The sequence below is a fragment of the Lepisosteus platostomus genome, chromosome 2 (genome assembly GCF_059453375.1).
Source record: "Lepisosteus platostomus isolate fLepPlt1 chromosome 2, fLepPlt1.hap1, whole genome shotgun sequence".
NCBI classification, from domain to species: domain Eukaryota; kingdom Metazoa; phylum Chordata; class Actinopteri; order Semionotiformes; family Lepisosteidae; genus Lepisosteus; species Lepisosteus platostomus.
The window spans coordinates 77,136,777-77,149,015 of record NC_142612.1 but is presented as its reverse complement, the minus strand read 5'-3'; the positions used below and the strand labels follow the sequence as shown (position 1 = coordinate 77,149,015).

The 12,239-nt window shown below is 36.0% G+C and overlaps 1 protein-coding gene across 1 annotated transcript; it reads right to left on the bottom strand.

The window, feature by feature from the left end:
• Positions 1-7,138: 7,138 nt before the first annotated feature.
• On the bottom strand, positions 7,139-12,216 carry LOC148677230 (extracellular calcium-sensing receptor-like). Its single transcript, XM_088619475.1, has 6 exons — positions 12,005-12,216; positions 11,485-11,779; positions 10,110-10,919; positions 9,801-10,028; positions 9,182-9,305; positions 7,139-8,690 (listed from the first exon to the last, which is right to left on the bottom strand). The coding sequence occupies exons 1-6, from the start codon at positions 12,205-12,207 to the stop codon at positions 7,777-7,779; spliced, it is 2,574 nt and encodes an 857-aa protein (XP_088475601.1). The 5' UTR covers positions 12,208-12,216; the 3' UTR covers positions 7,139-7,776.
• Between the last annotated feature and the right edge of the window lie 23 nt (positions 12,217-12,239).

Below are 12,239 nucleotides of genomic sequence, written 5' to 3'. Positions count from 1 at the left end.
CAAGCAAAATAACTGTGCTAAAATGTATCAAAAGACTAAAACAGTAGAGTTAAAGGTGTAATCATAAATATTGACTACAGACTAATACATTACTTGTATCACTTATGGTCCTTCTTAACTCTGTTTTCTTTGCAAATGTTTTCTGACCTACTCAGACTTGATTTCTCTTACCTTACAGGACCTTTTAAAGGTGTAGTATTTTCTTTCTATGGTGAAGAACATTTGTTTTTCTGATGAAGTTTTTTGGTTGATCTTTAACAGTCAGTGGATCTGCAAGCTGAAATGAATAACAAAACAGCCTCACAAGCACAGTCGATACATGAATACATGGCTACACTGCACTAATGAGCCCCAATTAGCGTGAAAGTAGTTTGTTTGCTAAATGTTTTGACTGCTTGTTCACTAATACTGCCATCGGTAATGGACTTGCACATTATCAGACTGCACAGCAATTAATTAATACAGTATCTTGCCATTATCTAGAGTTGTATAGAGTGTAATATTGCACATTACTAATAAAACATACTGCATAATATAATTAAAAAGTTGAAGAAATTGCTTCATCCTTTCTTGCTCTTTCTTATATACAATTCAAAAATAATAATATTTGATTATTAAATTTTCAGTGTAACAATAATACTGTATCTAAATACAGATGCAGCCATTCAAAGTGAGCGGTACAGACACGTACCGGAGGTAATTGGCTGCGGCGTTGCGCATCATGACGCAAGATGACGCGGGGTACCGCGGTACGTGATTGGTTGACCGACAGGGGCACTCGTGGTCCGTTGGTCTGTCGTAGAAAGATTTACTGTACAATACAGTAAACGTCTTTACTGTGCCCGTTGTAGATATTGAATTTTACCACTGAAGGGAAATCTTAGTAGCTGAGCATAAAAAGAATAGGAGCATACTGTAACGCGTGTGAAGGCCATAAACGATATTAATTTTGGAACATAAACATACAGTACTGTATATGGCTGGTCTTGGTACTTTAAAGTAAAAAATACACACCAGTATTCCATTTCTCCCTAAACATTTTAAGCATCGAAGTCTTTAACTAAAGAGATACCGGAGTCAACAAGCATACTTTTAGAATTTGATTAATAGGGAATATAATATGGAATCGCGTATCTAAAGAATTTAATAACGATATGATTATATTCGTGTACTGCGACAGGAATGTGTAGGGCTGTTTCGCCTCCCTCTTCATGTGACTTCCCCTGTAGCCTACTGGTCTACGTGCCTGACTACCAACTCACAGGTTGTGTGTTCAAATCCAGCTGGTGCTGGGCTTTTCTTTTAACAAACCTTCACCTTCTTCCCTTCTGACAACGGTCCCTGCTTCTGCTTCCTGCTTCTATTGTGTGTGTGTGTGCAATAGAGTAAATTTTTATAGAGAAATGGAGGCTGGACAGTATGCGTTACAATATAAACATTTATATTGATTTAAATCGTGTTCTGATTTAAATAGCAAACGCGTGTTTAATTATATGTGTTTTTTAATCATAATCAGGCTAATGCAACATAAATTGATACAGTATCTTTGTCTTCTAAGTATCTTAATAAACTTTCAGCATAGCTTTCTACCCGTTTAGATTTATATTTCTTGGGATTTTGGGATCAAACGTGGAAGGATTAGATTGTAATCGTTTTTATTTGTCAAATACGTGATTGTATTTCTGAATGTTATGTTACACCTACAGTGGTTCACTGCTATAAATACATCGAATTAAGAAAGTTATGTGTAGCACTTTAGATCTTTTTTTCTGAACCAGGGAAAATCTGATCATGTTTCTCTATAACAATAATAAAAAACTTTATTTTACATATCACCTTTAAAAGTGGCATCTCAAAGCAATACAGTAGATCGAAAAACAGTTAAAAGGGACCAAAGTAAATACCAGACAAACGCAAATGCGTTTTTAATAAAATGCTTTTATTCATTCAGCAGAGAGTGAGAGGGACATCCAGCAGAGAGAAACACACACACCGGTTTCCATTGACAAAATTGTTTTTTTTCAATTCCTCTTGTCTAACAGGAATGTTTTGTTTGTGGACAGACTGTTAGACTAGAGGAAAAGAGCGCCTCCTTCTACGAAGCATTTCGTTGATCCGATCACAAATTCTTTTCCAGTCACACGAAGTAAGGGTTGTAAAGCGCAAAGTAAAAAATGAAAAAGTAAAAAAATGTTTTGAATCCCCGGCGGAACCGGGCATCCATATGAATCAAGTAATAGGTTTATTCCATGCTGAAAAAAAGAAGAAAGAAAACACATTCCATAAGAATTGATTGAGCTCCGCTCTGTACCACGCAATTATCCCCCCGGAGTCTCTGCCCCGGGTTATTTGGGTTTTTAGACAGAGGGTAAAAAACTCTCTCTCTGGCTTGACCTCCCCCTCCATGGGTATTGTCTGTTTTTTTTGTTAACAAGGCTCGCCAGGTAATGTGAATCCAAACCTGTCTTTCTAGCTTTTAAAGTCGTGCGATGTGTAAACCACAATTTAAATAGAGAAAAAAGACCTGACTGACAAGCTGATACATACTCTCAGAGTTTGATTAATAGGGAATATAATACAAAAATATAGTACTAAAAAAGGTACTACCACTTTTAAAGGTGATATGTAAAATAACGTTTTTTATTATTGTTATAGAGAAACATGATCAGATTTTCCCTGGTTCAGAAAAAAAGATCTAAAGTGCTACACATAACTTTCTTAATTCGATGTATTTAAAGCAGTGAACTACTGTAGGTGTAACATAACATTCAGAAATACAATCACGTATTTGACAAATAAAAACGATTACAATCTAATCCTTCCACGTTTGATCCCAAAATCCCAAGAAATATAAATCTAAACGGGTAGAAAGCTATGCTGAAAGTTTATTAAGATACTTAGAAGACAAAGATACTGTATCAATTTATGTTGCATTAGCCTGATTATGATTAAAAAACACATATAATTAAACACGCGTTTGCTATTTAAATCAGAACACGATTTAAATCAATATAAATGTTTATATTGTAACGCATACTGTCCAGCCTCCATTTCTCTGTAAAAATTTACTCTATTGCACACACACACACAATAGAAGCAGGAAGCAGAAGCAGGAACCGTTGTCAGAAGGGAAGAAGGTGACTATTCATTGTTATCAAAAATGACTTAGAATCGATCATGTTGTGATATTTTGAAATATAAAAGTCAATTGATTGTCCATAATATCGCTATTCTATTTTTTCAAAGAAATGTTTGTTAAAAGAAAAGTCCAGCACCAGCTGGATTTGAACACACAACCTGTGAGTTGGTAGGCAGGCACGTAGACCAGTAGACTACAGGGGAAGTCACATGAAGAGGGAGGCGAAACAGCCCTACACATTCCTGTCGCAGTACACGAATATAATCATATCGTTATTAAATTCTTTAGATACGCGATTCCATATTATATTAGCAGAAAAGCTTAAAACTACCACTTTTTCACACGCTATTTCACATGCTAGTTAAATACTTCGATGCTTAAAATTGTTAGGGAGAAATGGAATACCGGTGTGTATTTTTCCTTTAAAGTACCGATTCCTGGAATCTGACTGGCTGACACCCTTCTGAAGTGGTTCCATAATATCTGGTATACGGAAAAGAAAGCGTTGATACATACAAGTATCTTTTAATACAGTCTTTGCTGTGCTCTTGAGGATCCTTGTGATATTTTGAGCTCTAGTTGAATGATAAGTGTCGCATTTTAAATCATTTTCGTAGTTAGAAATTATGAAACGCCCTGTTAAAAGCAAGGAAGTTTTTCATGCCCGTTGAAGTAAAACAAAATGCCTGACAAAGTATGGCTTGGACAGATTCCAAGTGCTTGTACAAATGTGCTAAAGAAATTATACTTTGAGTATACAGCTTGTCCAAAGTCATCCATTATTAATACTATTAGTAATATCTTCGGTAAAGGCTTTGATGCATAAATATTTCTGATAAAGGTAGGCTGTGTACTTTTGTCCAACTGAGCAATCTTGCTTTCATAAAATATACCAACATTTTAATGACTGATGATTAACATGCTGTAATACACAGTTCAAAATTAAAAGCTCAAATGCTGTACATGAGAGGTTAAGCTCCCCCTGGCAATTTTTCAAGGTGACGCCGGATAGTTTCTGGCATGATGTCAAATGACACGCGATTAACCGCGTGATACTGCGTGACACCGCATGATACCGCAACACGCCCACCGGGGTATGCCGCGAAATACCCCACCCATTTTGAATGGCTGCATCTGTATAATTTATTTCAAGATTGCATATCATGAAGAAAGCATTATATTTTATTAAAATGTTTTCTTATAACAATGTCACTAAAAGTATAAAAGAAATCACACCTGTCACACCAATAACATTGTAATTGTATTTCTTTTTTGAGATGGAAACAGAAACTGGTGAATTTTCCTATTTTGGCCATATCTTTCTGGAATTAAAAGAAATCCACTCAGCTTTTGAGATTACTTTCTGGTCATCTTTGTGGATGAATGTGTGCTGCCAATAATTTTGGGGAGAATTATTAAAAACAATTAATCATTTGTAAAACGGTGAAGTAAAAATGATGTCTTAGGTAGGGATGCTCCGATCAGGCTCTTTAGGGCCAATACCCATCACCGATGCCATGTCATTCGAATTCGGCCGATACCAATACCATTTTATTCTTTTAAAAGCTCCTACTAAACCAGCAATGTACAAGCCTCATGTCTCATGGTAAAGTGTTACCCTTGTTATTTTTTCCAATTAAAATAAACTGTAGAACACAAGTGTAAGTGGTTTATTGTTTATTAACAAAATGAAATGAAATGGGCATATCGTTCAATTACCATAAAATAAACACTTCTTACTAATATAAGTAAAATAATCACTTAAAATAAAGACATTTACTTATAAAACATATACACAAAACATTTATACACATGACACATACATATGGCATATACTGTATATATAGCAATAAGAAAAAACAAGCTGAAACAAAATAAAATACTTAATCACAACCCACAATTCTAATAAAATAAAATGTTCAATAAGATAGTTAAGGTGGGTAGCTGCGTCAGCATGTGTATGCTGCAAAGGAACAAGTAATAGGTTTATTCCATACTGAAAAGAGAAGAAAGAAGGCTGTGGAGCCTTCTTCCTGTGTGGGTGTGTTAAATAAGATGTTTAACAAGAAGATAGCAGCCTACTACAACCAAAAAGAAACAAGTCAGCCTAATTTAGCTCTTTAGCTACTAAGCCTATTGTTTACTAATCATCGAGGACAGATTCATGATTATGAATAAGAACATCTGTTTTGAAGACAATCTGTTCCTCTTCTCATCCAACATGTGTGCTGCTGTACTGAATAGACTCTCACTGTCTAGGAAATCATAAATTACTTTTCTCTGTTATTAACAAGCTCATTAAATCATCTGACAACTCTGCTCTTTCTTTCACATTTTACCTGTTTGTGTATGATGATTATTAGATGATTTGTGCAGTATATTAATTAATTAATCACAGCACTTGCCCTTTTATCTTCAAATTGCATTCTAATTTAATCATGTTTCTTCTTTTTGTTTGGAAATATTTACATATGATTTAAAAAAACTGTAGTAGTAATGTTTTTGCATAATTGAATATGTTATAGACTTTTTATGGCTCCCTCTAGTGGCAGAGATTGGTTATGGGTTATCTCGAGTTCTGGAGAAAGACCCCTTTCATCTAGCAAGCTCCTTGTTTAAACTTCTCCATTTGGGAAGGAGGTTTCAAAACATCAAATGTAGTCCTGCTCGGTTTCCAAAATAGCAGCTACTGTATGTAGAGGCCATTAGATTAGGCACCTCATAATGTTGTATTTGTAAGTGTAATACTGTATGTCTTTTTGCTGCACTAGAACAATTTCCAATCAACTTTGTTGACATGGCAATCAAGAATAGAATAGAATCGAATTGAATTGAATTGAATTGCAATGTCCAGGGCTAATGTTTTCACTCCTGTCTCCATATTGATTTTGATCCCAAATTACACAGTAGCAATTATCCAACTACTGCCTTCATAGCGTTATGAAACAGCCATCAGTGTATATTATCATCAATATAGCTCTTATCTCTTAGATAAGTAGCTCTTTAAGTTACCGATTTCTTTCATTCCTATTGTACCATCCTGGCAGCTGAGGCACTCAGTGTGTATTATGAGTTTAAAGCCATCAGCCATATCACCCTGCAACTCACAACTGGCAACCCACTGAAGCTAAGCAGGTGTGAGCCTGGTCAGTACCTGGATAGGAGACCTCCTGGGAAAAACTAAGGTTGCTGCTGGAAGAGGTGTAAGTGGGGCCAGCAGGGGGCGCTCACCCTGTGGTCTATGTGGGTCCTAATGTCCTAGTATAGCGACGGGGACACTATACTGTAAACAGGCGCCGTCCTTCGGATGAGATGTAAAACCAAGGTCCTGACTCTCTGTGGTCATTAAAATCCCAGGGAGTTTCTCGAAAAGAGTAGGGGTGTCACCCCAGTTTCCTGGCCGAAATTTCCCATTGGCCCTTACCAATCATGGCCTCCTAATAATCCCCATCTATGAATTGGCTTCATTACTCTGCTCTCCTCCCCACTGAGAGCTGGTGTGTGGGGTGCGTTCTGGCGCACTATGGCTGCCGTCGCATCATCCAGGTGGGACTGCACACTGGTGGTGGTGGAGGGGATCCCCATTACCTGTAAAGCGCTTTGAATGCAGTGTCCAGAAAAGCTCTATATAAGTGTAAGCAATTATTATTATTATAATTATTATTATTATTAAGGAATTTCAAAGAGATACGTGAGACAGTCTCACTCTTAATTGAAGCTCAGGACACCAAAGCGTGTGTGGTAGACATTGCCACACCACACTGTCAGAGATGTCATCTCTTTTTCTCAGGGAAAGACTTCCAACATTACATTCCTCCTTGTGCAAAGGAGAGACTCATTCTTTAGAAGTGTGTACTTTTTAAGGTAATGAATCGATGTGCATCTGTCATTATATTTGAACTATTCAAATATATATCAAAATGTGTGAAACTACATACAGTAAAATACATAAATAGAGAGATAATAGATAAATCAATGCAATTTCTTCATGAAAGATACTTTTTTGATCATTGTAGTACATATATTTATTTTAAAAACATTTAAATATGGAAATTAATCAATTAGTCCACTACAAAAAAAAAGACAGTTTATAATAGAAAAGGATACAGAAAGTGGTGTTCCTACCACCACCTTCTCCAAAAAGGAACAAGTTGTGTAGTCAAATCTTATAATGTATACAGTATTGTTCTATTATTTCTGTATCTATGACTCTCAACCAAGATGTTTAGGAAATATGTTGTCTAGTGGTTTGGCTCTAGACAAGAGCTTAATCACCAGCAAATACATAAGAGCTCCCTCACATCTGACTAAAAAAGCTATTGCCTAATTAGCAAGTTGAGGTGAGACTGCATACTGTTCTATATGCTGAAAGTACTGAGTGGAGAAAAGTCTCAACAAGCAAACAGATCAATTACGTGCATCAGTGGTTAAGGCCCCAATTAAATTGAAAACCAAAAGAGACTGGTGTCCCTCTGGACCAGGGCAGAGTGCCTTTGTTCCATATGTTGCAGAAAAAATAAGATAATACATGAATAGTTCACATAGGGATTATAAATTAAGGTTGGTGAAAGTTCAAAATTGAAACATAACATAAAAGTATTTAATATTAACAATAAGTTTAAAATACATTAATTACTCTACAATGATTTTGAGGGCATTTTCCCCATCACATGTTTTTTTGTATTTTTTTCTGGTTTAAATAAAATAATATAACATTTTGGCATAAAAATACAGAAAAGCAACCCAAAACTTGAAGCTAAAATAGCAAAGATTTCCACAGCTACTGTGAACTTCCCAGGGGAGCTGATATAAGCTGGGATAAAGGTGATCCAGACAGCACAGAATATGAGCATGCTGAATGTAATGAATTTGGCTTCATTGAAGTTATCAGGCAGCTTCCGAGCCAGGAAAGCGAGTACAAAGCACAGGGCAGAGAGGAATCCTATATACCCTAACACAGCCCAGAATGCACCTGCAGATCCCAGGTCACACTCCAGAATAATTCTGTCATTATAATATTTCATATTTTGCTTTGGAAAAGGAGGTGATATTATCAACCAGAGACCACAAATCAATACCTGTAAAAGTGTGAAAGCAAGAACACTTAACCTTTGCTGTTTGGGCCCAAACCATTTCATAATGTTATTGCCTGGCAGTGTAGCCCTAAAGGCCATTAACACCACTATTGTTTTCCCCAGAACACAGGAGATGCACAGGACAAATGTGATCCCAAAAGCTGTGTGGCGCAACATACAGGACCAGTCAGAGGGCTGGCCAATGAAAGTAAGTGAACAGAGGAAACACAGAGTCAATGAAAAGAGCAGAAGGAAACTCAGTTCAGAGTTATTGGCTCTTACAATAGGAGTAGATCTGTACCTGAAAAAAATAATAGATATTGCTATGGTAAAGCACATTCCAAGCACAGAACATGCTGTTAAAATTATCCCCATTAATTCTGCAAATGACAAAAACTCTGTGCTTTTTAAGACACACTGATTTCGCTGTTCATTTGATCTGTAATCCACTGGACACTTTGAACACTCTGTTGAATCTGAAAATAAAATGTTTTTTTTTTAAATTAGTGGACAAACACAAATTAATCAAAGAACTCATCTTAACCTTTTATGTTTTATCTTGCATTTTGAACATTCATTATCAATAGTTTAGTTTGAATTTATTCTTGGGTGAAGTAGAATAATACAATTTAGCTAAATTTAAATTGGATATTTCTGGACACCACTTAAAAACAGCAGAATTACTGACAAGAATATCACTTGTTTAACACATTCTGTACTTCTTAATACAAATTCTTATCTTTCATTAGATATTATTTTTGTTGTATAAAGATTTTAACTAGATCAATCAGTTGAGAAAAAAAATCTGTTTACAATTACAGCCTGAAGAGTTTTTATTTATACATCACTCTTTTTACTAGAGCAATTTGAGTGAAACATCATGCTTAAGGGTACAAACACAGCTTTTTATTTTCATGCTGTAAAAGTTAGTATTTTGTAAATGTGCATTAATTGTTTTATTTGCTACCTGAGATATTGTTGAACTCTCCCTCTGCACAGGGAATGCAAATGAAGCAGCAGACTGGCTTCCCTTTCTCAATGGCCTTACGAGTTCCTGGAAGGCAGCTCTCACTGCAGACTGATCTTGGCACCTGGAAGATAGTGAGAGACAATTATGTTCTTTTGTTAAAAAGCAAGACTGGAGATTTGTTCAAATTTTATATGCCAATTACAGCACTCAATAGCAATGTGGGCATTGTTGTTAAGTCAGATTAGTACACAAGTACACAACTGTATTTTAAAGAGGACATGCAGGTCAAGGGTTTTTGAAAAAATAAAATACTGTAACAAGACCTCTCACTTTTGCAAATGAGTCACCCCAGGGACATTGGATAAGTAAAGTTACTGTATGTGGTCATGAAACCTTTGGAGCACTAACTCATTCACAACACCAATCTTACAGAATTTCCTAATCAGTAGTTAACTGGAAGCTTTAAGTATAAGATTTATACTGCACTTTTGATTTATTTATATCCAACTAAATCAGAAACAAAGTAGAAGGGATTACCTGAGAATTGTGGCCACTGGATTTCAGTGGAGGCTATGTTTCAAAACAAAAAAAATGAAATACTGAGTGAGAAACTTACCTCATCCGGATCTCCTGCCCAGACTACACTGATATCACTCATTATAAACTGTTGTCCTTCTGGTAAAGAAGCATCATATAGACCAATAACATCAAATGTTGTGATTCCCTTCATGTTCCGCTGCCAATTAACTATTGCATATCGTGCTACTGGATCCCCATTGTCATCAAAACGCACCTTCTCTCCACTCCTAGTTATAAAGTTGACTCTGGCCAAAGAGTGCAGCACCTAGAGGAAAACAAGCTAAAATCAGGTTCAGTTCTTTTCAGGTCAAATGCATGATATTATTTTGTATATAAATATATTTACCTGCCAAGGTTCTATTGTATTTATGTTTGCACATGTTTTATCAGTGTATCCTTGACTAATATTGCATGCGAAAAGATTGTGTAATGAATGGGCTACAGCATACACAGCTTTATACACATTGTTGGATATCCTCAGTTCTGATACATCCGTGTATTGGTTATTTATTCCATTCAGAGTCTCTGCTCCTGTGCATGGCTTAGTATGTGCATCCTTGCCAAGTGACAAACTGCAGTTGAAAATACTTTCCCAATACTCAATTAAACCAGAGTTTCCAGGGTTGCTTGATGGACGAGCATTTAAAATAAACTCTTTTAGTCCTGGTATTTCAGCATCTGGAATGGCAAAACCAATTGACCCTCCCAGAACATTATAACCTTCCTGTGATGCAAGGTACCTGTCTGTCACCCAAGCCTCACTCCCCACCCACTGGAAACCTGTGACATTCTGAATCAGAAGTTCTTTTATCAGTAGATCCAAATCTGGACCAGAAGCAAAAGCAACAATTACTTTGGAAGTTGACTTTTTGACAGTATCTACAACTTTAAGGAATTTCTCTTTACGATCAGTTCTGTAAATGGCCTCTGAATACTCAATACAGATCCCCTCCTGCTGGGCAGCTTGTACAAAGGTAGCCATCCCACTGTTGCCATAATCATTGTTAGTTCGAATGGCTCCAACCCAGGTCCATCCAAAGTGTTTCACAAGCTTTGCCAGGGCTCTGCTTTGGTAATAATCACTGGGAATCATCCTGAAGAAGCTGGGGAACTCCTTTCTGTTGCTGAGATAGGCAGAGGTAGCAAAGTGACTGATCTGCAGGAATGAAAAACAAGACATTGTCTTAGATTGTAGGAGGAGATAAATGACTTAATTGAGATTAAAAAGTTGAACTTGAAAATAACTAGGAAGGGAAACACAGGTGAAGTAGTCAGCATATACAAGATTATTATACATTCATAAATTTAAATTATATTTGAATGTTTACAGTATGAGTAAGTATGAGCATAGCACATACTGAAACTGTGTATGTGTGTGCTTCATACAAGATAATAGTATGACCTGCCTCTATTTAGTTCATCTTGCTATATTTCTTTACAGTCCTAGTAATGTGCTGCAAAGAACAAATCAAAGCTTGGTCTCTTAATTTGAAGATTACATTTATTGGACTTATGAATGCTTGAAAGAAAAAAGATTAGCTTTGATTTCTTAATAATGCTTTTGTGATATAAAGACATCATATGATCGAGTAATTACATTAAAATGCAATAATTTCTAAATTTACACGGCAAAATTGAAACTGAATTTTTTATTTTAAAATTCCACTCAAGTTTAATTTTGTATTATTTAACATGGTACTTTTGAAATAAAATGTTCTCACCACTGGCATGTGAAAGGGTCCAACAGTTGCAGCCATTCCTATTGTTGGTGTTGAGCTAGAGTGTCCGATGATGGCGTGGACAGTTGATGGTTTGGTGCAGGACTGGTTTAACACAGGTCCTACTTGTTGGCTATTCATTAAATCCAGAGATGCCTTTATAGTCAAAGGGATAGAGCGACAGGAATCATATATCCTATAGCCCAGGGAAATATCAGGAAGAACCTCCAAACTGTTATTTATTTCTTCAATGGCAAAGATCATAGTTTGAGCAAACTGTAATTCTACAGGATTTAAACTGTGGAGCAAATACATACACATATTTCACAAATTGCACAGTATTTTTATCATTACATCTAACAGTATTCACATTTAAATATTATTTTGGCTGATTAAATCATACATTTTAAAATGCTTGCTTTAAACATCAAGCACATTATCTGTTCATGTAGCTACAGTATTTTAGCTACTGTACATTTACATGTATTTTTATTTTTTAAAATAATGATAATGGATCAGTTACCTTTCACATCTGATGTGTCCTGGGTTTTCTTCAAATGTTGGATTTACAACAACAGGGTTTTTATGGATTGAAAAAACAGCTCCTATTGTAATGTCCCCTTCTTTTGAAAACTGTAGCAGTTCTTGTGTTCTGTATGGCTGGCAAATAGGCTTTTCAGCACTTGTCAAAACCGTAATTAATGCTACTGCTACAAGCAGCAACATTGTCAAATGTGTGTTGTCCTAAAGGCAGAGTA